The sequence below is a fragment of the Miniopterus natalensis genome, chromosome 4 (genome assembly GCF_054644295.1).
Source record: "Miniopterus natalensis isolate mMinNat1 chromosome 4, mMinNat1.hap1, whole genome shotgun sequence".
In the NCBI taxonomy this organism is placed as follows: domain Eukaryota; kingdom Metazoa; phylum Chordata; class Mammalia; order Chiroptera; family Miniopteridae; genus Miniopterus; species Miniopterus natalensis.
Genome location: NC_142084.1, coordinates 8,376,322 through 8,404,296, shown reverse-complemented (window position 1 = coordinate 8,404,296; position 27,975 = coordinate 8,376,322). Strand labels below are relative to the sequence as shown.

The window sequence follows — 27,975 nt, the reverse complement described above, 5'->3', positions numbered from 1 at the left end:
AGATCTGGATTCCTGAGAAGAATGTAACACAGGACAGGCTGGAAGCAGGGAGACCAGGTAGGGTTTACTACTTCAGCAGGATAAGAAGGGCCTGAATTAGGCAAGTTGTAGTGGAGAGAGAACTGGACAAAGTCAAGAAAGATTTAGGAGGTAAAAGTGACAGAACCTAGTGACTGACTGACGTGGGGGCATGAGAACAGAGGGGAGTCATGGATGGCTGTCCCAGCTTAGTGACGAGTGTGTGGGAGTGGCATCGCACCAGATTAGGGAATATCAGAAAGAGGTGAGCGGGTGCTGTGGGAGGAGGTGTTCAGCCTTCAGCAAGCTGATATGGATGTAGCTAGGGTAGCTACAGCAGAGGTCGCCCACAAACAACCTGGATATATCACCCCTTCCACTTCTGAACATCTTTTCTCTGTGTTTGATATTAATGTCAGATATCTTCACTGTAATATTTTTCTTTGGACTTGGCTTCTGTGTTACTACCTTCCTCTGGATCATCCCTTGAGTTTTAAATCCCTCTCAACATTTCCCACCACTTTGACAGGTATACCTCTGCTATGATTTTGGTCCCTCACTTGAATCTAAGTCACTGCTCCCCTACCCCCCACGCCTACTAGGTTGTAATTCTATTAGCGTCCTGCTGACTCTCAAATGTCTAAGGTGATCATGGATGCTTAATAATACGAAACAAAGATGACATTTATAGTAACTAAGATTCATTCAGTACATACCATGTGCTAGGTATTGTGCTAAGCTCCTCATGTGTACTGACTCATACAATCCTCACAATCACTTCATGAGAAAGGAGCTACATTATTCCATCCTCAGAAGGAGAAGGAGACACGGAGACTAAGTAACTTGCCCAGATCAACAGCTGGTAGGTGGGGCCTATGCAGACCTCCCCAATCAGGCTGGAGGGAGAGGGGTGTGGGGCTTCGCAGTTTTAAAAAGCGTGCCCTCAGAAAAAGGAGACGAGCAATGAGGGGCGAGAGGAGAAGAGGAGCAGGAGGAAGAGGAGGAGGGGAAGGAGGGGGAGGGGTGCTCCTAGAGAATTCTTTCCCATACTAAAGCTTGAGACTCACTGAACTAAGTATAAACAACCAGCCCTAGTGTCCAGAGCATTTCCACTCATTCCTTTTTGGTACTTCTGACTGTGCCCTATTCATCAGGTAAGAAAACTACTCAAGCTTCCACCCCTTCAAACACAGAATGCCAGAATGGGACAAAACCACAGGGCTGCAAAGCAGAAAATCCAAACCCAGAGAGAACTGAGGTGACCTGTCTAAAATTAGCAAAATTCCTGGGACCGGAACCTGAGGTCTGACTTTCTGGTCCAGTTCTTTTTCCACTGTAAATGCTTAAAGACTTCCCATATTACAAAATACTAAGGGATACTGATCGTCAGGGGCCAGGCTATCTTATTTCACTTGGTTAGAGACACCAGTAACACCAATGTGAACACTATTCTATATTGGGATACAGTGTCAAAAGTCTTAAATCGGTACAAAATAACTTAAAATAGCTCATACAGCTTAATCTAACGGATAATTTGTTCAAAGACAGATGGTTCGTATTGAGGACAAGTCACTTCAATGAAACTCATCTCAGGTCCCTCTTTTAAGTCATCAGAACTCTCCCATGGAAACAGAATTAGAGCTGTCTCAGCATACAGTTGGGTTTTCTTCTAGACCACGGTAAAATCCAGGCGCTGAGTGTCATCTTTCCCTGATGGAAACTGCCATGTAGTCTGCACTGGCTTCCATTCACTCTCCTCACCACCTCCTTTTCCTCTATGTCCTGAAAGAATCATCCCCACACTTTCCCAAGGTAAACATTCCCTGTACCCCAATTCCCCAGCTCTCTACACAAACTTGCTTTATTAATATTATCTTCCTTTGCTCTTCAATATTTCCCTCTTTAGGAGCTCCTTCCTCCTAAGCCTCTTCCATAAAAAAACCTTGTGTCACTCCACTGCTGAAAAACCTTTGATGACTCCTTCTGCTTACAGAATAAAGTCTAAATTTTTCAGCATGAGATTCAATCCTTCATCTCTGGTGCTGATACACTAGCCGTGTCAGTTCACAGTTTCTAGTCTCCTCCCGCCACTCCCAATGTCATTCAACTCTCCGGCTCCTTTTCTCTCTCCACGGTGCTGAGGAAAATGGTTCCTTCGCTGACTTTCCTCCCAGTCTCTCTCTGATAGTCCTTTTTGTCCTTTAAAATTCAGTTCAAATGTCACTGCTTCCTCTGTAAAGTACCCTGACTAGAGTAAGGTCACTCTACCCCCCAATAACTCATACTACACAGTATTTTGATGACACCTGTCTGCTTTCCCAATAGTTCATTTTTTAATTCATTTAAGCATTTACTGAGTCAGTGTGACATGCCAGGCCCTATGCTAAACCCTCAGGATGTAGAAGTAAATGTCTTAGAAACACTCTAATCTCAAGAGCATATTTAGTGCTAGAAAAACAAAATCTCTAACTCTTGATGTGTAACATTTAAAAGCACATAGTCTCTGTGTGTAGAAAGTGGTATTTATTTACATAAGTTGATCATAATAGCAGGACATAAACAAAAAAGACAGTAACTTTAGTATATTAAAAGAGTAGTAAAACAGTACCTTCTCAGCTTAAACATCTACTTTCCTTTTCCAGTTCTCTGAGATTGTTAATCCCTAATAAACATAATAAAATTCAATCTACCATCCAACAATGAATGACAAAAGCAGTCTATTTCTTTTGACTATATAGTATTTTCTTAGGGAAAAAATCTAAACAGTGTGTAGAACACTCTCCTCTGCCCCACTTTGGAAGGGGAAAACTTTTAAATCCACCATTTTTCAAAGATTAATGGTATATATGCAAAGTATTAGCCTTTCTCTTCCACACTCTCACATGCATGTGCGTTCTCCAATTAGCTATCTTCCAAGATAAAAATGGGCAGCAAAGTATATTTTGTTTCAGTAACCTTGAGATATTAAGTCTAAGAATATTGTATGCATATTTTGACGAGGAGCATTAAAAAGTTTTAACCATGCCCTGGCTGGTTTTGCTCAGTGGTTAGAGTGTCGGCCTGCAGACTAAAGGGTCGTGAGTTCGATTCCAGCCAAAGGCACATACCCTGGTAGCAGGCTCGAGCCCCAGCCCCAGGTGGAGCACATGCAAGAGGCAACCAATCGATGTGTCTCTCTCACACCTATGTTTCTCTCTCCTTGTTTCTGCCTCTCCCTTCCCTTCTAAGAAAAATCAATGGAAAAAATATCCTTGGGTGAGGATTAACAAACAAAATAAGACAAAACAAACACAACAAAAACCCAAAAAGTTTTAACCGTATGTATTTTTACAGGGAATTTTCCTTAGATGACATTCTAAACTCAGGAGTCCATTAGGTTGTGGAATTCTTCCATATCTGCCCTATTCTTTAACAGTAACATTAAAATGTACTGTTCTTTTTGGGAATCAAACTTGACTACCTTGGGAATAAAGGTATAATATTAACCATGTAATTCTGAAACAGTTTACATTTCTCAGAAAAACTTCAGGCACCCTTTCAATATAAACACACCAAACATCCATCCTCTTGTGTGACATAACTATGACCCACTTATTAGAAGGTGATATTTAAGTTTACCATCAGCCATCATCTGAGCTATCAGCGCTTATTTAGGTGGGTTCTAACAATTTTTCAGAAAGAGCAAACCAAAGCTACTTAGTAGTATACTAAAAAGCCAAAGCATTAGACTCTTAGTTCATATGTAAAATGCTGCCAGTTGTGTACACTGCACTATGCTTAGAAAGTTATTTACAATACATGGCTCTCTTTGGTAGCATATTTTGTAGAAAGATTGCTTCATGGTGACAATTTATGGAGAAAATTAGTCTCTCCTTAAACTCAGTTTTTCCTTTGCTAATAGTTCTGGCTTCCCTTTAAAAATAGCCAAAGGTTTCAACCAGTTGAGTTGCTGCTACCTTCTTATTAAACTTTAATAAACTAAGCTTTTTAAGCCACATAATTTCATTGAGTGTTTCTCAACATTAGGAAAAACGGAAGGATGTAAAAAAGGTCAGAACATCACTGTCTCCTACAGCTGCGTCTGGAGAAGAATGCTTTGGAAGCCTGTGCAGTCGGCTGCAAAACTAACAAATTCCCATTTGTGGCACCAGATGGTAACTGCGCCGAGTCCATCACACAGGTCCCATGCCAGTGCTAATTAAAGCACTATGGTCCAACAGCAGGCTCCTGGGACAAACCATCCACTTCTTTTGAAAAGTCCTTGAGATGCTACATTCAGTCCAACACTATTAAGGTTTTCTTGTCAAGAACACCATTTCAGAGCAACTCTTGGTCATTTTACTTTTAGTGTTTTATAGTAACATATTTAAAAACTTTATTTAAAAAAAAGGAATAATGCTACTTAGATACCTGAAGTTCATATTACAAGAAACAGATAAAAAAGTTGAAAGGGGTGGCTTGTCTCTGGGAAAACAGAATTAGGAGTAGGAAAAGACTGTCCAAAAAACCAAGCCTTGTGCTACTATTTACTATTAAAAATCATGTTCATTATTATATTGGTTCAAAATTTTTATTTAAAAACGAAGCCACATCACTGGATAAAGAAGCCTGTACTCTGCTGTCTTTCAAGCAGCTTAAGAACTTCAACTGCCATATATTTTCTTCCAACATCATTAGACAGAATTTCTTGTCAGGTGCTTTGAAAATATACAAATGCTGTCATTTTGTTAGTGTCAATCTGCCTCTGTATTCCTCCATTTCATCAGAATTTGATTTCACATCTGTTCATTTTGTCAAAAGTCTTGTAAAACTGGTGCATTCTATTTTAAGGCTGTAAATTTGATTTCATACACACATATGCAATGACCTTATCTATGGAAGTAACATTTTTAGATCAGTTAACACTTTCATCTAATAGTTCTTTACCGCTTCGCTTACCTATGTCAAATATCATGTGGGATACTAGGAAGGGGGATTTTCAGCTCTGCCACAATGGAGTAGCCCCATTCCTCCTACGTCATTCCCCTTATACTTAAAAACCCCTGGACAAAACACAACAAACAGGGACAGGGAGTCTCTGAGAGGGGGGCTGTGGAAGGACCTTGACACTTGAGGAACATAAGCCAGTGAGTTCCCTGGGCTTCCTTATGGCCTCATATATTCCAAACAACGTGCTGCAGAAGCCTTGACCTGCAATTGCAGACAGAAACATACCAAAAGGGTGAAAAAAACCTGCTTCCCATAGCCAAAGTACCAGAAAGAGTGGCCTGTACCTGTCCTACTCTAGGCAACCACCAATGAAAAACTGCACCCCTCTTCCCACAATAGTTTCAGCGGGGCCCAGTGGAAGGTAATCTTTCCACCCTACCTTTTCTCAGAAGCAAGCTGAAGGCACTGATCTAACTGCCATCCATAGAATACTCCACCCAACAGCAAAATACAGTTTTCTAAGCACCCATGGAATATTTACCAAGACAGACCACATACTAGCTCTAAAACAAACCTCAACAAATCTAAAAGAACTGAAGCCATACAGAGCATTGCTCTGATCATAATGGAATCAAACTAGTGACCAGTAACAGACAACAGCAAACAACTGAAAATTAAAAAGCATGCTTCTAAATAATACATGGGTCAAAGAGAAAGTCTCAAAAGAAAAAATTACATACTATTGAATAAAAATAAAAATACAGAATATCAAAATATGCGGGACACAGCTGAAGTGCTGAAAAATTTATACTACTAAATGATTACATTAGAAAGAGGAAAGGTTTCAAATAAATAACGTAAGTTCCTATGTTAAAAATAAAATGGAAAAAAAAGTTGGTTCTTTGAAAAAATCAGTAAAATCTAGAAATTTATAGCATGACTGACAGAGATAAAAAGAAAAGGCACAAATCATTAAAATCAGAACGAAGAGAGAAGGCTGCTACAGACAGGGCAGCCATTAACAGGAAAACAAGGGCATACTATGAAAAACTAGGCTCATAAATTTGATATCTAAAAAATGGGCCAATTCCTCAAAACCCACAATTACCAAAATTCAATAAAGATGAAATAGACAACCTGAATAGTCCTTTAACTATTAAGAAAATTAAATTTTTAGAATGCTCTCAAACTATTATCTAGACTAATATCTCTAATGAACTTAGACACAAAAATCCTCAATAAAATATTAGCCAATAGAATCCAGCAATGCACAACAAATTATATACCATAACCACGTGGGATTTATTACAGGTATGCAAGGCTAGATCATGTGCAGTTGAGTCCAGGTATGTAAGTCTGATTGAAAAATCAATGAATGTGACCCACCATGTCAACAGCCTAAAGAAAACAAAAAAATCATATGATCGTATCAATTGACACACAAAACCATTTGACAAAATCCAACACTCATTTGTGATAAAAACTCTCAGCAAACTAGAAGTAGAGAGGAACTTCCTCTACTCGGTAATAAACATCTACAAAATATAACAGCTAACAATGTAACTCAATGAAAGGCTGAATCCTCTCCTCTAAGATCAGGCACAGGCAAGAAAAAGAAATAATGGATAAAGATTGAAAAGGAAGAAATAAAGTAGTTCCTAATTTCTATAAAAAAAGTACCACAATATCAATCTATACTAATAAGTGAGTTTACCAAGGCTGCAGAATAAAAAATCAGTACACAAAAATCAATCACACTTCAATATACTAACAATGAACATATGGAATTTGAAATTAAAACACACTTATAGTCCATTTACCATTACATTACCATTTACAGTCACTCTAAACAAAATGAAATTCTTAGGTATAAACTTAAAAAACATGTACAGGATCTGTATGCTAAAACCTATAAAGTGCTGAAGAAAGAAAGAAAAAAGAACCTAAATAAATGGAAAAACATACAAACTTCATGAACAGGAAGGTTTAACATAGTAAATATATCAATTCTCTCCAAATTAATCCATAGGTTTTTTTGTTTAATATGTTTTTATTGATTTTTTAGAGAGAGGGGAAGGGAGAGGGGTAGAGAGAGAAACATTGATGTGAGAAAGAAACATTGATCAGCTACCTCCTGCACGCCCCCTGCTAAGAATTGAGCCCACACCCTGGGCATGGGCCCTGACCAGGAATCAAAAAGGCAACCTTTTGATGTAGGGGATGATGCTCAACCGAGCCTCACTGACCAGGGCATTAATCTGTAGGTTTAATGCATTCATATCAAAATCCAGGCAAGGGTTTTTTTTTTTGACAGAGAGACAGATAAGCTTATTCTAAAATTTGTACAAAAAGCCTTGGCCAGGTGGCTCAGTTGGTTGGAGTGTTATTCCGTACACCAAAAGGTTGTGGGTTTGATTCCTGGTCAGGGCACATACCTAGGTTATGGGTTGTTCAATCCCCGGTCAGGGCACATACAGGAGGCAACTGATGTTTCTCTCTCACATTGATGTTTCTCCCCCGCACCCCCAATTCCTCTCTTTAAAAATCAATAAAAACACATCCTTAGGTGAAAATTAAAAAAAATTTTATATGGAGAGCCTCTAACACCTGGAATAGCTAAAACAATCTTGAAAAATAAGAATAAAGTGAGAGAAATCACTCTACCCAATACCAAAGCCTAATATACAGACAAGACATTATGGTACGGACAGAGGGACATCAGTGGAAGAGAAAACCCAGAAATATACCCATACAAAACATGCCCAACTGACTTTTGAAAAAGGTGCAATATTGGACACACACAAGACAAATAAGTAACCTCAATCTAAACTTCACACTTCATATAAAAAATAATTCAAAAATGGATTATGGACTTAAATGTAACATGTAAAACTATGAAACTTCTAAGTATAAAACTTTTACAAAAAAAATAAAAATCTTTAGACTTGACTGCAAAACCAAGACTCATAGAAGGAAAAAAAAAAAAAAATCAATAAATTGAACCTCATCAAAATTAAAAAAACTCTGCTCTTCAAAAGGCTCTGTTAGATTGAAAAGACAAGATACAAACTGGGAGAAAATACTTGCCAACCACAATTCTGACAAAGGACTTGTACCTGGAATACATAAAGAACTCTCAAAATTCATCAGTGAAAACAAACAACCCAAGTAGAAAATGGGCAAAACATGAATGGACACTGCACTGAAAAGAATCTACTGAAGGCAAATAAGCATATGAAAAGACATTCACCATCAGCAGCCAATAGAGAAATGCAAAGTAAAACTACACCTACCAGAATGGTTAAACAAAATAACAGTGACAACATCAAATGCTGTCAGGAATGCAAAGGATAACACAGAGGCATGGAACAGAATGTCGAATCTCAGAGGGAAAGTGGGGGTGGGTGAGGAGAGAGTAAACAAAGACTTTATATGCATATATGTATAACCCATGGACACAGACAATGGTGTGGGGAAGGCCTGGGGCGGGGAGTGGGGGCAGGGTGAAAGTGGTCAATGGGGAAAAAAGGGGACATGTGTAATATTTTCACCAATAAAGATAAATTAAAAATAAATAAATTCATCAATCAAAAAAATGCAAAGGAACTGGATCAGAGAAATGTATCTATTGGGAATGTAAAAGAGTATAGCCACTTGGGAAAGGAGTATGGCAGCTTCTTACTAAAATATGTTTTCCATAATAACCCAAGAATTTCAGGGAAATGAAAATTCATGTCCACAAAAACCTGCACATTATTGTTCATAGTCACTTTATTTATAATAGCCCCAAATTGGAAACAATTTGGTTAACCAAATCAGGATATATACAAGCCATGAAATATTACTGCGCAGTAAAAAGGAATAAACTATTGATATACACAACAACTTGGAAGGATCTCAAGGGTATTAGGTTAGGTGAAGAAGTCCTAATTCTAGAGGTTAAGTACTACATGATTCCATTTATATAGCATCCTTGAAATGACAAAACTATAGAGTGTGGGACAGATTAGTGGTAGTCAGGGGTTAGGTAAGAGGGAGGTGTCTGTGGCTAAAAAAGAGTAGCGCAAGGGGTCCTTGTGACAAATTGTTCTGTACCTTGACTGTGGTAGTGGCCACATGATATTGCATAGAAAAACACACACACACACACACACACACACACACACACACACACAAGTACAAGTTAAACTGGAGAAATCTGAATAAGATCAGTGGATTGTATCAATGTCAATATCCTGGTTGCGATATTTACCATAGCTATGCAAGATTTTACCACTGGGGAAAAATGGGTGAAGGGTATATGAAATGTCTCATTTCTTACAAATGCATGTGAATCTGCAATTATCTCAAAATAAAAAGTTCAGTCCTGGCTGGTGTGGCTCAGTTGGTTGGAGCATTGTCCCATGCACTGAAGGGTCTTGGGTTCAATCCCTGGTCAGGGCATGTGCAGGAAGCAACCAATCAATGTTTCTCTCTTTCCTTTCCTCCCCCCCATCTCTCTCTCTCCCTCACTCCCTCTCTCATAAAAAAAAGTATAAATGACTGGTATTGCTGACAAAAATGCATGTAACCTGGATTTAATGAGGAAGGAACAGTAGACATCAGACAAATTCAAATAAACACCTGGCCTATAACTCTTCCAAAGTATCAATGCCATGAAAGAGAAAAAGAGACATGACAAGTGCATGGGGCATATAATCTGATCGAATAATCCAAGGTTTTCTTTGCTATAAAGAACATTATTAAGACAATTTTACAAAACCTAGAAAAGGTCTATAGATCAAATAATGGTATTGTATTAGAAAACATAATAAAGTATTTAAGGGTAAAGTATTTACTCTCAAATGGTTAAAAAAAGTATATACACATAAAAAAGAAATATGGTAAAATGTTAATAGCCACAAAGCCTGGATAAGGAAATACTTTATACTATTCTTGCAATTTTTCTGTAAGTCTGAAATTATAAATAATAATTATAACAAATTTTTTTTAATAGGGTACAAAATACTGCACAAAGCCTGGTACATAAATGTTCAATAAATTATAGTTTTCAGGTATTTTATACCAATTTTCAGATGAAGAAATATGTTGAGAAGCTAAATAAACTGACAGGAGGAACCATGACAAATTGGTGGTAAGGTCAGGATCTGAACTCAGATCCTCCTATCTGTTCCACACCAAGGTCTGTGCTCCTTTCAGGAGAATGAGGAAGGATGAAAATTTCACCCCTCTTTCTCACCCAAGGATCTGCATGGACTGTTTGAGGAGAAGATGTTATAGAAAAACTGGCCTCAAACCACTCTTTAAGCAAGTCTCTTCTTAGATTCCTAGGAGAAAAGCCTAGGACTGTGACAGGGACCTAACACCTCGAACTCAGCTCCCGGGGTGGCTATTTTGTCTATAGCACATCAAATCAAGTAACAAACTTACTGAAGCCCACCTGTAGGGGCTCCCCCACAAGCAGCACCCTGTCTTTCCTGTGTCTTTATTCACCCACCTGAAGTCCACCAAACCCTCAGGCTGTGCTGGTAAATGGAATTTCTAGGATGGCTATTGTGATATAGCTCTTCTATTGGTGTTTCCCACTCTCCCCATTACCCCACGGCTAAGCTTAGATAGGATAGATAATTTATTTTTAATAGATTTGTTTGTTTCTGAATAGATAATACATAGTTCAAAATTCTCATGGAACAAAAGGGTGTATAGTGAAAGGTTTCCCTCCTCCATTCTCTAGTCTCTTCCCACTGATAACCAGCATTACCAGTTTAAAAATGCAACTTTCTTCAAGTTACTAGAATTAGCTAGATCATGTTATGATATTAAGCTAACCATCTACCTACAATAATGCCCCAAGTGATCACAATAATTTAGTAATTTCCCCATGTAGGCATTTAAAATATTCTTAAAGTACTTGTGCAGACACATTTTCAACATTAAAATGACTGAAGGTTATAACTTTTTAAAAATGAAAATATATTTGTATTATGCATGATCACAACAGATGCCTTACGAACTCTATGGCTGGTAAGCATCAACCACTAGAGTCCTGGCAGCTCACCTGGTTCCTGTCGCGTGCATTTGTGTATCTGATCTTCTGAATGAAGTAGAATATGAGCCATGCTGAAGAAATAATCATCAAAACAATAAAGGATATTGACACGAAGACTAGAGAGCCTCGGCTGAAGTTCTTTGGTGGCATTCGAGTTCCAACAGCTATTGTCATTTGTACAGAGATGTTTTTCTCCAGATAACTCAAAATATCCTTACCCCTCAGTTCTGTAATCATGACAGCAATAATATCTCCAGTGCCTGTAATGTAAAATAAATATATATACTCAAGTGACATTTAAAATTTACAAGAACTTCAAATATATAAAAATGCTTAGAAAAACTACACTACAATTTCTGCTAATGGCATTTGCAGACTCAACTTTTTAAATGAAATGAAGTTGCAGTTGGGTATGCTGGCACCACGCAGGAACAGGAATTTGTTTTATAGTATTTAAGACTTAGACTTAAAGCATAAAATGATTGTAGTGTTAAGAGGTATATTAACTTGTGTTATAACTACCTTTTTAAAAATTATTAAGTCAGTCAAGTGTGACAAGAGACAGTATAAAACACTGTATTATACAACAATAAACACGTAATAAAATCATAGCAGGTTTTCTTTGTAAAACGTTTTCCATCTTAAATGCTCTTTAGAAAGTCCTGCCTGGCCGGGCGTGGCTCAGCGGTTGAGTGTAGACCTAGGATCCAGGCGATTGGGGGGTTTGATTCCTGGTCAGGACACATGCCCGGGTTGTGGGCTCGATCCCCAGTTGGGGGCGTGCAGGAGGCAGCAGATCAATGACTCTCTCATCATTGATGTTTCTGTCTCTCTCCCCCTCTCCTTTCCTCTCTCTGAAATCAATAAAGATATTATTTAGAAAGTTCCAACTCCTTAAGGAGAAAATGCCGTTATTTATAGTACAAAAATTGGTACTTTTTACACTAATCAATCTTAGACACATTTATGGAACACCTGTTGTGTGTAGAACTAGTACAAAAAATGGAAAGAATATAGGAAGTGCAGCTGTATAATAGCACTGAGCGTTAGGACACAAATCTGATAATTGAGTCAACAGCAGCAAAATGACAAATGGTGGTATCTTTTATTAAGAACAGTTGAAACTAACTTTGGTCCTATGTCTAAGCCTGACTGGAGGAAGGTTCCTTTCTAGTTTACCCCAGAACCCTGCTGGAAATTAAACTCTTCCTGAGGTAAATCGAACCTTCACCACTCTGGATGAGTTTGGCATCAAGATGCTTCCAGCTTCTAACAGCTGTCCAGAGGTTCTGCCACAGCCACAGACTACTGAATTTAATATTAAAGATGTTCTTAAGTTGCACTTCTAGTCACCTAGTTCCTTCACTTACACAATTTACTGTAGTACAGTAAAGGCAAGTGACTATGCACAACATGAAATTACAGTCCATTCCTCTTCCTTTCTCAACTTTCACAGTCTGCCTTCCTCAAGGAGCCCCAAAGACTCTGGGCGTTATAGGAAGGAGAATAAACATTTTATTTTAGGAAAGAGAAAATTATAACCTTATTCAAATTTGAATAAGGTTTGCGCATATAAATGTAGACCATCAAGACAAAATAAACAAACCCTCCAAAACTTGCCCTTTCAAAGGCTTCTTCAATGAATACTACTACTAAATATTTGGTTTATATGTTTAATTTATCATATTTAATAAAAGGGCTATCCTTGTATCATATGCAGTCAAAGACCATTCACAACTGAAAATAAATTCAATACTTAAAAGTAGTTTTATGAAAAATTTAACCCAATGGAACATATATATACCTTTGTATTACCTCATTCAAAACTGTGCCACTTTATCAAAACAGCAATTTATCAGAATACTGATTAAAAACCCCCAAACAAAATGAAAACTGCAAATTTAAAGAAAGCAACAAAGTTAACATTTTCATTATCTTTCTGAAATAAAAGTTCTGATCAGTAAGTTAGAGCAAATCATAACATTATGCTAAACCATTTTAAACTTCCATTTAGAAACCTTAGTTTTGTGCTTTTAAAATGTTGTTCAACAGGCAATGGTCTGTGGTATAAGATACCAGGTATGGCTATAAAGTAACTGAGACGGATCCCACACACGACACATGACAATCAGTCTCATTGCTTTATAATCACACCAGGTACAAACAGGGGTTTAGAAATCAGTTCTGAGGCTCCCTCCTGAAGACTCAAGCTGGAAAAGGAGCAGGGAAAGCTGCACAGGTAGCCAGGGGAAACAACTTCATTTACTCAAAGAACACTAAGTGAGCACCACCCAATTTCAATTGGAATGCTGTGTGGAAAAAGAAGTGTTTAATTATTTCAACCATCATTCAACAATACTTACTGAACACATACTATGACTAAGGCTCTTTAATGTTCACTTTTCAAAAAGAATGGAAAATTACCTACTGTGAAATTAAAAAAGCATATATATATATATTTCTGCTCCTGGTTCTTGGTACACGGCTCCCAAAATCCTTAAAATTTCCTAACTGATAAGCATTAAAAACATCCTTCATCTTTGGTCTTTGGTCTGTAATGCTGGTTCCTGACATGGAGCTCCTGAATCCCTTGGAATTTCCTCCTCGGACCTTCTCCTCATTCCTCGCCTCTAAAGCCGAGCTGGCCTCAAGATCTTGATTTAAGGATGCCTCTGACACTTGATTTTTAAAGATTTGCAAAGATGTAGCAGGATACAAAATAAATATCCAGAAATCAGTTGCATTTTTATACACCAGTAATGAACTATCAGAAAGGGAAACTAAGAAAACAACCCCATTCACAACTGCTTCAAAAAAAATAAAATAACTACGAACGAACTTAACCAAGGATGTAAAAGACCTGTACATGGAAAATTATAAGACATTGAAGAAAGAAATTGAAGATGCAAATAAGTAGAAGCATATACCATGTTCATGGATAGGAAGAATTAACATCATTAAAATGTCCATACTACCGAAGCACTCTACAGATTCAATGCAATTCCTACCAAGATACCAATGGCGTATTTCACAGAACTAGAACAAATATCACCAAAATTTATATGGAATCACAAAAGAACATGAATAACAACAGTGATCTTGAGAAAGAAGAACAAAGTTTGGAGGAACCATGCCACCTGATATCAGACTATACTACAAGGCCATAGTAATCCAAACAGCATGGTACTGCCATAAAAACAGACATAAATATCAATGTAACAGAATAGACAACCCAGAAATAAATCCACACCTTTAGAGTCAATTAAAATTTGACATAGGAGGCAAAAACATACAATGGACTAAAGATAGTCTATTCAATAAATGGTGTTGGGAAAATTGGACAAATATGTGCAAATAGATGAAACTAGACCATCTTCTTATACTGCATACAAGAATAAACTCAAAATTGATTAAAAACTTAAATGTTAGACTCAAAACTATAAAAATCCTGGAAGAAAACATAGGCAGTAAAATCTCAAACATTTCTTGTAGCAATATTTTTCCTGATATACCTCCTTGGGCAAGGGAAACAAAAAAATAAACAAATGGGACTACACCAAACTTAAGAATTTCTGCACAGCAAAGGAAACCATCAACAAAATGAAAAGACAACCCACTGAATGGGAGAACACATTCACCAATGATACATCTCATAAGGGGTTAATATCCCAAATTTATAAAGAACTTATAAAACAACACCAAAAAAACCAAACATTACAATTAAAAAATGGGCAAAAGACCTGAATAGACACTTCTCCAAAGGGGAAATACAGATGGCCAATAGACATATGAAAAGATGCTCAATATTACTAATTATCAGAGAAATGCAAATTAAAACCACAATGAGATATCACATCACACCTGTCAGAATGGCTATCATCAATAAATCAACAAACAACAAGTGTTGGCAAGGATGTGGAGAAAAGGGAACCCTCATGCACTGTTGGTGGGAATGCAGACTGGTACAGCCACTGTAGAAAGCAGTAGAGTTACCTCAAAAAATTAAAAATGGAACTTCCTTATGACCCAGCAATTCCACTTCCGGGAATTTATCCAAAGAAACCCGAAACACTAATTTGAAAGAATGTATGTATCCCTATGTTCACTGCAGCATTACTTCCAATAGCCAAGATTTGGAAACAGCCCAAGTGTTCATCAGTAGATGAGTAGATAAAAAAGCTGTTGTACATTTACACAATGCCAAAATACTCTGCCATAAAAGGGAAGAAAATTTTACCCTTTGTGACAGCATGGATGGACTTGGAGAACTTATTATGCTAAGTGAAATAAGGCAGTCAGAGAAAGACAAGTACCATATCATTTCACTCATATGTGGAATTTAATGAACTGAACTAACAAGCAAAACAGAGAGACTCATAGAGAGCAGGCAGGTAGCTCTGGTGCAAGGTGAGGGGTATTGGTGGGGAGTGGAGGGATTGAGCTAAAAAGGAAAAAAAAGAGAACTCATGGATATGGACAATAGTGTGGTGATGGAGGGGTGGATGTGGAAGAGGGCATAGAGGGGATAAATGGTGATGAAAAAATAAAGTAAAATAAATAAAGATTTGCAAAGACTTGGCCAAGCTTCTGGGGGATATTAATATCAGAGAGAATGTAACCTTCAAGATAAACCTTGGGTTAGTTCAAGCAGTGGCTGATAAGAGTTAAGGACTAATAAGACTGTAATGGTTAATCACTCAGGGAGAGAGGACAAATATCTGGAATATCCATCACCAGTCTCACATCCCAAGTTCTTGGCAAACACTGCTAGTAAGTCATGGATGTGGCCCCAGAATTCCATGCATTTCAACGTGCCCAGCAGCCATGATTAACTTACCAGAGATGATAACTGAGGAAAAACCTAGTTGTGATCCCTGCTTTCACCTGTTTTCTTGAAAACATTCTCTGTTATTATTCTTTAAAGTGAATCTAGGCTTCTACTGCTTGAGTTCGGCTACTTTCACACACAATTCAATTCTTTTCTCTTTTATTTTCAGAATTTTTAAACCCATAAAAAAGTTTCAATACTATATGAACACACATGCACTTTTTATTTAGATTTGTAAACTGGCAACGTTTTACCTTTTCTATACATATTTTTGTTGCACCAACTGAGAGTAAGCAAACATGACATTTGCCACCTGAAATACTTTAGCCCATCTCCTAAGAACAAGGACACAATTCATTTATCATACTCAAGAAAATGAACTGGTACAACACTACTCTGTAATATACAGTCCACATCCAAATATCTCTGCCTAGTTCTAATGATGACTTCGAGAACTGTCTAGCACCCAGGATACAATCAGGTCTGTGGGCACTGTGCCTAGTTTCTAATGTTGTTAGTCTCACGGGATTTAAAGCAGGGCCTCAGTCACTTTTGGTTGCTCACGACATTGACCTTTTTGAAGAGTTCAGGCCATGTTTAGAAAATTTCCCTCACTCTGGATCTGATTGCTTCTTCATAATCAGATCTCAGAAGTAAACATTTCTGGTAGGAACGTTACACAGGTGATGTTCTGTCCTTCGAGCGTGCACATAGAATTTTATCAGTTGGTTAGTCTGCTACCTGCCAGATTTCTCTACTGTAAACAAATGCTTTTCTCTTTTTAATTAATAAGCAATCTATGGGGTGATGCTTTCACAATATCCAGTTCTCCAATAAGCTCTCATTCAATGTGCTCACCCACTGATGCCCGCCTGAATCAGTTACAATAGTTTGCAAAATAGTGATTTTCTAATGCTCAATTTCTTCTACACTGTGTTAAGTGGTTCTATAATCAGAGGCACTAACATATTTTTGTACCTATCTTTTTTCCTGTTAAAAAAAATATGACTGCTGGGTGGGAGATTTTTCGGTAAAAATGAGCCCCCCCGTCTTAGTAAGTCTATTTTTTAATGGAAAAAAGATAAGTGGGAAAATATGGTAATGCTGCTATAATCCAGATTACAAAATCAATTTTGAGGGGCCAACAAAAGGAATCTCAGAATTAACCTCCTTTGGGCGCTAAAGTCAGAAAGTCTTGATTCAAATTGCAGCATGATATTTAACCTCTCTGAACTTCAGTTTCTTCTTCCAAAAAATGAGATATTACCTGAAGAATTCATGGCAGATGCTCAGTAAATGTACATCTTACTAAGGAAATCAAAAAGGCCTACTACCACAGAATTTTGGAACTCCTATTCCCTCTCTCTAATTCCTCCTCACACTTTGGGAAGCACTCAGGCATCTGCTCACAACACATTCCTCCTGCTACCAAGGGTATTCTGCCCCAGCTCAGGGAAGGCCCCCAGCTGAGAAATATCAGAAATCTCCCCCCCTCCACGCTGTCTCTCACTCCTGGGAATGAATCTCAGGACAAGCCCAGTTCAGCTGGGCAGCTGATTCTTTCACCCCAAAAAGGCATGCCCAGAAAGAAAGCACATGAGTTGACTGAGGCACCAGACCACAAGTGTACAGAGGTGCTTTTCCTGTAAACTCTTTTTTTACTTTTTTACTGTAAGCTTACCTCTTTATAAGGGAAAAAAATCTGTGCAAAATCTCACTTAGCAGAGGTTTTATGCTTTAACAGATAAACTTGTTTGTTCAGTTCAAATCAACTGCTAAAGTTTTAAGAAATTTTAAAGCTTAGATAATTCTAGAAAATTTCCCATAAAAAGAGTTGGGGGGGTGGGGGATGCTTCACCCCCACAAGAAATTGTGTGCAGGGATACTTTTGTAACTTCTAGTCAATGGCATCAGAGTTATTCCTATAAAAATCAATGACCTATTTATATGTAAAGCAGAACACTATATACTTTAAGTGAGAGATTAAAATTGCTTTAAAATTCTAGAATGGCTGCTGTCAAGGGCACAGTTAGTGTAATTCAGGGATTTTCTGTAATACTATCTCAGAGAAGTTGCACAGATCGACAAGCCCTGTTGCTTGTGTCTCAATGAGTCTGCTCCCTCATGGTCTGAGGCCTTCTCTTCACTTTTCTGACTTAACTGAAGTCCTCCTAAAGTCTTTATCTACAATACTCTTTAAACCTAGGACTCCTCCTCCTTCTCTTCACTAACCCTTAAAGAACTCAAGAGAAAAAAAGATATGCTAGAATCTTATATGAAATGAGTATAGCAATATTTCTGATAGATGTAGATGACAGATTATATTATAGATTTCCTGCTGACATTTATTGGTGGTTTTTCTAAAACATACACTTGTCATGTCACCCCTCTGTTCAAAGCCTTTGATGTAGCCCTTCTGTCAGCTAAATAAAGTTTAAACTCCTTACTCTGACATTCAAGGCATCTGGGAGCCAAATAAGCCTAAAGGTAACTATCAGGTGATAGTAAACAATCCTTATTGACCACATAAAACTGCTGATCAAGTGACTGAAAGAGTAGCCCATGTCCTCTAAGTGGAATGCAGGAGGGTTCAAGGAACTGGAAGTTTCAACAAATCCAAGCAACAGGAGAAGAGGGAGAAAAGGGAAGAAACATCAGATACTAAAGCTGAGACTCAAAAGCTACAATTCCGGGAGACAATGAGGCCCAGGAAGTAGCTATGGGACGGGGCTTCAGGCGAGGTGGAATGGTTGAAGGACCCAAGGAAGGAATTTTAGGTTGGGGTTTTCACTTCCCTCATGGATCCTGAAGTTGGCCAGGTGGTGGAAGGACTTGAATGTGAGTAAGCCAGGAGTCAAGGTGTCTGATGGGTGTACAGTGACAGGCATAGTTACCTCCATGTGATTAGAATGGCACTTCACCTCTGTGGTCTTCCTCCCCAAAACCCATATCCTCAGTCTAATCATGAGAAAAACATCAAATAAGTTCCAGTTGAGGGACATTCTATAAAATAACTAACAGTACTCCTCAAAACTATTAAAGTCATCAAAACAAAACAAGTTTGAGAAACTGTCACAGCCAAGAGGAGCCTAAGGGGACACAGGTCTAAATGTCAAGTGGTGTCCTGGATGAGATCCTGGCACAGAAAAAGGATATTAGATAAAAACTAAGGAAATCTGAAAGAAGTATAGAATTCAGTTAATAATAATGTATCAATACTGGTTCATAACTGTAACAAATGTACCACACTAATGTTAAGATGTTAATAATAGGGGGAACTGGGTGCAGAGGCTGTGGGAATTCTTTGTAGTATCCTTGCAATTTTTCTACTGTAAAACTGTTCTAAAAAATAAAGTTTATTTAAAAAAAGACATTATATAAAAGGGAACAGCTTCTCATCAGGAAAAAAAGAGGCTAGAAAAAACAACACTTTAAAAGTACTGAAAAGAAAATACTAGAATTCTCTATCTACTATGTCCTTGAAAAATGATGGCCAAAAAAAAGGGACATTTTCAGATATATGATAAGAAAATTCATCACCAACAGATCTTCACTGCAAGAAATGATAAATAAATTATCTGGGTTGAAAGGCAAATGACAGATGGAACTCAGAACTGCAGAAAGGAATAAAGAACTCCAGAAATGTTAATATGTGGGTAAATATAAAAGCCTATCCTATTCCCCTCACCAATCAGGGACGCCTTTTCATTCCTCCTCTAAAGGTTCCTTAGGCTTAGAGTCTGACAGGGCGTCTCAACAGAGGCAGAAACGCCCTCCTAGAGAGTGTCTATCTGGAATCTATGCAAAGGGTTTTATACTGAAACAAACATGGAGGGAAGCTACTGGTAGCAGGCATGGGCCTGGGAGGCTAACCATTCTGTAATGCAAACTGCCTGCAGAGCAAAGAATTATCCTGCCCCAAATACCCCTTTATCAGGTTTATCTTTAAGAAAAACTGAAATTGTAGAGCACAATAAGGCATCAACAAGGGGTAAGGGCACCCCACCAGACCTCTAACATATGCGGCCAGGCTGTATTGCCCTCCTTAGCACCAGTGCCGGTGGGACTAATGTTGAGCTTGCAGCATTAAGTCCACGGTCATCAGCATACGAACAGCCATCAAGTAAAAACTGTCTTCCAGCCTGTAACCTATGGGATTGATTTCTAAACCAGTGTTCTGAGCCCATACAGAACCCTTTCTATTATTTCAGCTCCCTCCTCTTCTGCTGCCGGAAAGGAAAGGATAAGCGTGAGAAAGATAAAAGGACAAATCAAGGGATGAGTTCCAACAGCCTACTCAGGACTGCACAGAGCCTGCAATATCTAAGCCAGACAGGAAGGCTCAGAGAAAAATCAGCTCCAGTATCTGACAGAGGGAGGGGCTCTCTATGTCCACCTAAGATTTAGAAAAATAAGAGAAAAATTCAGAGCTTATGCAAAAGTTTTAAAACAGAATCATCAGCAGCTATTTTTCAAAAGCTATTTTTACTTTTAAAAAGCAATTACCTAAGTGATTCAGTTTTAGAGTTTTTTGGATAATTATGAATTTTAAAAAAATGTATGGATCACATAGAAAATATAGAAGTATTTGCAAACTAAGGCAAAAAGCATACATACAATTTAAACTCATTGCCATAGCAGTACATTCAAACTTCAGGCTCCACCTTTTCTGAGGTAATTAAATCCACATTCAGTTAGAACCTAAAAACCTTAGAGAGTAAAACAATAGTATGACTATCATGCTACTCATTTTTTTGATGGGCTTTTAGAATAAAGGTAATAATAGATTTATATTAAGTGGCCCAAATTACTGATACTTAGAGGTGTTTTGCAAAGTGTTTATGATTTATCTTGTTTCCATAAAGTGAGTTTTTTAAATTCATGTTGTGAATATTCAACATTTTCTAGTCACTGCCAGATAATACATTTAAGAAAATAAGGTGAAAAAAGATGAAGAGCCATTCGACTAATTCTGTTCAACCAGCCAAAGAAACAATAAAAAGCATTTGATATTGCTGATTGATAAAAAGGTAGAAAAGCAACATTATTATTTGGTTACGTTTATCTAAATCACCTCATTTTTCTTTAAAAAATGAAAACACAAAACTATAAAAGATTTTCAATCTGACAATAATTTGACATAATTTAAGACTGTTAAATAACAACAGTGAAGTCTATATAAATTTTTTTAAATTGGGAAAATAAATCCTTAACTTTCAGACAAATGCGCACTATTTTAAACATCAAAGGGCCCATAACTTCCCCTTGACACTACCACATATCCGCTAACTCATTCTGCTTAACAAATAAAACCACGAATTGAGCGGTCTTTCCTGTCGATGATGTCACGAACACTGCATTGGGAAAAGTGTCCTTCAGTCACCAAATGAAGGGCACTGATTAGAACAAACATGAGCAACCTCTTGAAACATCACTGACAAGGGAAAAAACCAAAATACTTATACTTAACAGTATAGAATTTGAAAATTAGTTATAACATATATTCCTAAACTGAAAGAAAGCTTAACAAAACTACATGTCTTTATGAAATCATTTCAGTGCAGGACACACTGATTTTGTCCCAGACATTCTGCTGAGCACTGCAGAGAACAGGAAGATAAGACACAAACTTTAAAGAAACTTGCAAGACTTTCCCTACTGCTAGTCCAGTATAAGGGCAACATAAAAAGGAAAGGCTAATACTGTCCAAGAGGTACAAAAAAAGGTCCTCTGAGGCCTGCTGGGGCCTTGGATGGTAAACACACCGAGGGCATGATCCCGGGGTCTTTTTTTTGCAACTCTTACCAGTTCATATTAGAATGCATAGCACAAAGGTTTCTTTACTCAAATGAAGGGGAGAAAGAATTGACATGTGAGCAAGGGAGGGCTAAACGGGGATCTCTGGGTCCACTCCTCAAGGGTTGTGGCTCTGATGCAAGATTCCTTAACCCTCACGTGGACAGTGCTGTCCTATAGGAGAGAAGGGTGAGAGCAGCTGTGACACATTAATGAGCTAGCAAAGCAAGTGATTCTCAGCACATAAAGATTTTCTGTTGTTGTCCTCCAAAACAGAGATTCATGGCCTGCCACAGAATTAGATTTAGAGTCACAAGAGGCCTTCCCACTCAGGAGGCAATTTGACCTATGTCTCAGAGGAAGCTGGTGGGAAATCTGGGATTAAAACCTTTGTTTCCTGTCTTTACTTCCTTGTTTCTTAAAGCAAGATCTGGGGACCAGAGGGGCATCAGCATCATCTGGAAACTTACGAAAAATACAGAGCCTCATGCTGTACCCCAGACCTACTGAACCAGAATTTGCATTTTAATGAGATTCCCAGGTGATCAATATGCACATTAAACATTAAAGTTTGAAAAGGAGAGTATGTATCTAGAACTAGAATGTATGAGTTCTTTAATAATATCAGATAGTGCGAAATTTCAAAGTACTATACTAATTTACTTTCCCACATTGTTCTAATTTTCTGTGTATCTAATTATAACATAAAGCCATTTCCTATTGCTAAAATTGCTCTAAAAATAAAGTCTATTAAAAAACAAAAAAAGCTCATTATCATAGTGCCTGGCAATAAATTGCAACTACTGTTATTAAAAGTTACATTAGAAATACCCTAAATGTTTCTGCAAGAAATTAATAATATTGTTCCTACTGTAAAGTAATTATGCTAATAACTAAGTCAGTTTCAACACTGATTCTAAGATAAAAGTATCTTGTCAAACAAGTAATCCCTGAGAATGAATCCATGAGATACCTAGACAAATGATTTCAAATCTAATACATTATTTTTCAAAGCCGTCAAGTGAAATGGAGAAATGTAAAATGACTAGGGATTCAATCACAGTCAGTTTCTTAGTAAGTACAAGTTTTATAGATTCTTATGGTCATTATTTAAGAAAAAAATTTCAACTAAGGGGAAAAGGCACACAAATGGTAATGCCAAAAATAAATATAATCACAGAATTATGCTGAAAACGGCATGGTTTCGGCAGAGGTGGAATGCCTACCACCTATAAGGCAATGATTTCTAGGAGGAAAAATAAATCTATCACCTCCTTTGTTTGTTTACCTGGATGAGTCATGGTGACTGGTTCCTCTTTGGACTTATTATTGTAGATGACTACAGCAACTGCATTGTGGAAAGCAGCCCGTGATATTTTCTCTTTAAATGTGCAATTTCCCCTCTGCAGCAAAGCAATCCACTGTTTGATATTAGGAGGGACAAAGAACCGGGTTTGAGGATCACAGCCCAGATGATCAGCAACTAAAGAGAAAAGGGAAAAAAATACATTAATTTTTTTGTCAAGTAAAGATAAATAAGATCAATCAAATCTTTCACTAAAGCACGTCCAGCAGCTCATTGTCAGCAGAGCTATGGATACGTCCACAGAGGACACTACACTGACTCTAAATCCTTATCTGTACAGGGAGAAAGACGCTCCTGTAACGCAAATTAAAAGCAAAACATTCTGTTTATAGATCAACAAAAATAAAGAAGACTGTAACATCCAGTGTAGGGTGGTGAACAGAGGATGAAGAAAAGGCAAACACAGAAAACCCCAGAAACCAGGAGACTCATCTACCCCGACTTTGCTCACTTATTTGTATTTACTCCTCTCTCCACACCCAACCTCCCACCACCTTCATGAGGAGACTGATTTTGCTTGGGGTAAGTAAGGAGCCAGACTAACCTTTTGTTCAGTTATCAAGTGGTCTTGCTGAAATTCAAGCATGCCTGAACAAATTTCTAAGTAAATGTCTAAGGAAATTAGAAAAGTTCCCTTTGGCCTATATTCGAAAGTTATAATAGCTAAAAATAACAATCAGAATAAACAGATCATTCCTCTAATTTACATTTATTGTTAAAAATTACAATTCCACATTAGGATACATATTAACTTACTACATCCGCCTGTCTGATGAGATACAAATTACACGGCATTGGCCTAGATTTAGGGGAAAAGCTTGTTTCAAATGCCCTGAAGGGCATCTGAATTGGTTAGGGCAAGCTCCTTAATTTTTGCTTCTACAAACATGATCATCATAGCTCTGATACCCTCTGTAAATCTTAAGATCCCGCTCCTGGCTGTTCTTCCCATTCCTCACCCTCACACTTATAACAGGTTAGAATGAAAGGGGAAACAAGTCACCAAAGGGAAGTCTGAAGACTGCGGTTCCCCAGTGCCAGAGGACAGTGGGCCCTATGCCTCCTCGTGTGGGTCAGTGCCAGCACTATGCAGGCCAGGGAGGGAAGGGAACACAGCACAAAAGGGTAACACAGGAAGAAAGAAATAATAAAAACATTAAGTTTTAATCAATAACAAAGTGTAAAAAAAGACACCACCAGTGGGGAAATGTTTGCTTTCCCTGAAAGCACACTGTTTAGTAAAAGAAATGAAATGTTTACATTACCTAAAGAAACTGTAAAATGTAGAGATGCCGCTACTACAAAGAAATGTTACATTTATCATTTCCACTTAAATACCTTTCCCCCCAATTCTCTATCATGATGAGGGACAGCAATGAGAACATATTTGCTATCAGAGGTCTCCTAACACACAGTAAGTGGGAGATAAATGATTCCCTAATTTGTCATGACTGATACTGTCTACAACTATGACTCACCCTTTCCCTTAAACGGTTTCGTCCTTTCTCAATCAAATTAAACTTAGTAGTCAACTATTGAAAGACAGAGTCAAGGCACTGTGAAACTCTGAAAATGTGAAACACTGTTTACTTTCAGCAATATCTGTCTGTTTTACTGATTATTATGCTGTTTTAAAATATAAGCATTTAGGTGATGTGTTACGATACCCTCATTGTCTTGGGAAAACTTCCAATACTGTGTCCAAGTAGGTGCAAAGAACTTGTTTTAAGTGTTTCATTTGGGATTTTTCAAAATACGCTGCTGCACAAACCCTGAAGAAAATGCAGAATCAAGAATATCTAAAGAGCCCTGGCCTGTGTGGCTCAGTTGGTTGAGTGTAGTCCTGTGCACCAAAAGGTTGCCAGTTCAGTTCCCAGTCAGGGCACATACCCAGGTTGTGGGTTCGATCCCTGGTTTGGGTGCATGAGGGAGGCAACTGATCGATATTTCACTTTCACATTGATTGTTTCTCTCTCTCTCTCTCAAAAAATCAATAGAAACATTAAAAATAAAAGAATATAGAAAGAGATCTGTACACTTGTCTTCTGCAAAACATTTGTTTTTCTGTGACCTTCCTGACCTTCCTGTGATTTCCTATGTGTTCAACAGTGTGCTAAAGAGGAAACAACACAGTTAGAGGCCAGCAAGAAGGCCTGGGGGTTCCAAATTCTCTAATCTTCCATTTTTACTTATTTATAAAGATTGAGATAAAATTCTTACCCTCACAAGAGTTATGTGTATGTGAAAAAGTCTATAATAAATCCTCTACTCTTGGGTGCCTCTTATTCTTCTCCTGTCATTTTACAGGTGCCATCCTACATTTTCCTAGTTACCCAGCCTGGAGCCACGGGAACTCTACACTGATGTTCATGAAATCCACCTGGAGCTAGGCAGCACATTCTCTGTGTCCCTTGCTCCCAACAGCTCCCTAGTCTCATCCTTTCTGCCTGTTGCCCTGACAATGTCACTGTCCACTTAGAACAGCCATTCACTAATAGCCACAATGTCTAAAACTGAAAGACATAGCAAGGGGTGCAACCACAGAACACAATCTATCTCTCAAAGGAATCCCCACCCACCAAGAACAGATCCTATGGCCAATCCAAACAAATTCCAACAACAGACTGTATAAGCAAAAAGAATGTCCCTGTTCCCCCATTTGTAAAAGGTCTCTGAAAACATCCGTATCAGTGAGAACAGAATATGCAATGATAAGCAACAATAAGATATCCAAGTTCCTATTCAAAGAAGCAGTTTTCATTATTCAGAAAAACAAAGTAAGGGGTTTTCATAACCACTTAATATTGTAGTATGCTTATTTTATCTATCTATTCTTTCCTGGAATTAAAAAAGAACTTGAACAATAAAAATGTTAACAGCTAAAACCCCACAACTTCCCAAGAGGAATGATGAATGCTGTGATCCCGTGGCACTACTTCAAGATTTATACCAGTTATTTGTACTTGAAGCAATTTATTAAGTGAAGACATAAAACATCTATAATTATGAACCATAAAATTTATCAACAGCAATTTTGCTCAAATTCAAAATCATTTACTTGTTTCTTTTTACCTGCCAAGTTCAGAAGAGAACATCACCTCTGACTTCTTTGCATTTATTAGTCACAGTGCCAGAAAAAACTTATTAGAAGTTACCATGAAAATGTGAAATTATATATAATATAAAATATTGTACTATAATACCTTAATTATACCTTAATAAAGCTGAAAATATTGTATTACAGAAAAACTTCAATTTTTTTTCTGTATGGCCTTTCCTATTGAGTCCAGAAACAGTATTGAGACTTTTATTTACTCCTTGATTCGAACAGGAACAATGATAGAATCCTCACCTTAAGGGACATTAACTTAGATGTTCAGCAACATACTAAGTACCACAGAGAAATAGGATGGAACCAAACATTTTGGTATTGAATCTTGAAGAACCTCTAAATGTATTGAGGAGGCATGCCTGGCATAGAAGTGAAATATCAACAAGGCAGCATAAAGCACCAATTGGGAGAGTGCTTAAACATTTAGGAAAGGAAAAGAGCAATGTGATGGTCAAGGAACCTTCATGGAACGCTGGAAAACTGCTCAAGCAGAAAAGAGAGTGTACAGAAGTGGGCGGCACAAGAACACAGAAGATTAATCCCTTCTCTTAAACTCCTACGAAAATCAAATAAGCAGCTATACAGCCAAAGCTACAACACTATACAAATTTAAGATAGTCAAGTGAAGAACCCCAACTGCAATGGGAAAAGAGGAAGACTATTTTGGTACAAAGACTATGTAAATATTTAAAGGGTTTTGTGAGTAAATAAGAAAAAAAAATCTTTTAAAAATGCAAACACCCTACCTAATAAGTAGCAGTCACCACACTATTGTGTGGGTGGTGTTTCCTTCCATGCCCTGAGAACCATCAGTTGCTGCTGTAAGAGTCACAGCGGCTGGAGTGCAGGTGCCCCAATGCGTCTCTCGCTCTGACAGCCCGTGTCTCATTTTCTCTTCCTGAAATGCCAATCCCACTCCTTTGCTGACTACCTCCTAAGCTTCAGGATTCTGCTAACGTATCTTCTCCAAACACCTTTCTGACCTCCTTAGGCTGAGCTGGGTGCTGTGTTCATGTCTCCAAGGCACCCTGGGATCACAGCCATTTTACCATTCATTGTACTGTATTAGTAACTGGCTGTTAATTCTGAGTGTCTCCTAGGGGTGAGAACTAGCACCTTCTCTAATATGCCTGGCACATAGTAGACACTTAATGTACCTGATGAAGAGAGAGAGGGAAGGATGACAAAGGGAGACTAAGCAAGAACGAATATAAAGAAAAACCTTGTGCCCAAGACCTGTTTCATGTGGAAATGTTCTGACTTGGGCAATGTTCTATAAGCTGTTTCCTACAAAAGAAGTAAAAATAAAAATAAGCCTAATTAGTTACCCTGGATTTAGATATTTTCATTGTCATGTATGTTCTGGTTATTTGCTTTCCTATTTCTACAGATTACAATCTTTTTAATCTTTAGGTTTCCTGCTTCTACCTTTTTTCCCTTATCTTTTCTTTGTTAAATTCTTATTTTATAATTGAAAGGAAAAAACAGAATTCTTTATTTTTGTTTCTAATTCCTTCCTTCCTTCCTTCCTTCCTTCCTTCCTTCCTTCCTTCCTTCCTTCCTTCCTTCCTTCCTTCCTCCCTCCCTCCCTCCCTCCCTCCCTCTTTAAAATTGATTTGAGAGAGAGAGAAAGGGAGGGGGAGGGAAGGGGGGGAGAGAGAGAAACATTGATCAATTGCTTCCTATACTTGCCCTGACTGGGCATCGAACCCACAACCTTGGTATATGTCCTGACTGGGAATCGAATCTGCAACCTTTTGGTGTATGAGACGATGCTCCAACCACCTGAGCCACACCAGCCAGGGTAATTCCCAATTTCTTTTTTTCTCTTTTTTTAATTGACTTTAGAGAGAGAGGAAGGGGGGGAGAGAAAGAGG

The 27,975-nt window shown here is 37.9% G+C and overlaps 1 protein-coding gene across 4 annotated transcripts in view; it reads right to left on the bottom strand.

Moving 5' to 3' along the window:
• Positions 1-27,975, bottom strand: part of RNF130 (ring finger protein 130) — a 101,773-nt gene that overhangs the window by 51,698 nt on the left and 22,100 nt on the right. For all 4 annotated transcript variants that reach the window (XM_087816251.1, XM_087816249.1, XM_087816250.1 and 1 more), the window contains exons 2-3: positions 22,909-23,103; positions 11,006-11,256 (exon numbers count right to left, since the gene is read on the bottom strand). In XM_087816251.1, the coding sequence (XP_087672377.1) occupies positions 11,006-11,256; positions 22,909-23,103 (446 nt within the window). The remainder of the gene's footprint in view (positions 1-11,005; positions 11,257-22,908; positions 23,104-27,975) is intronic.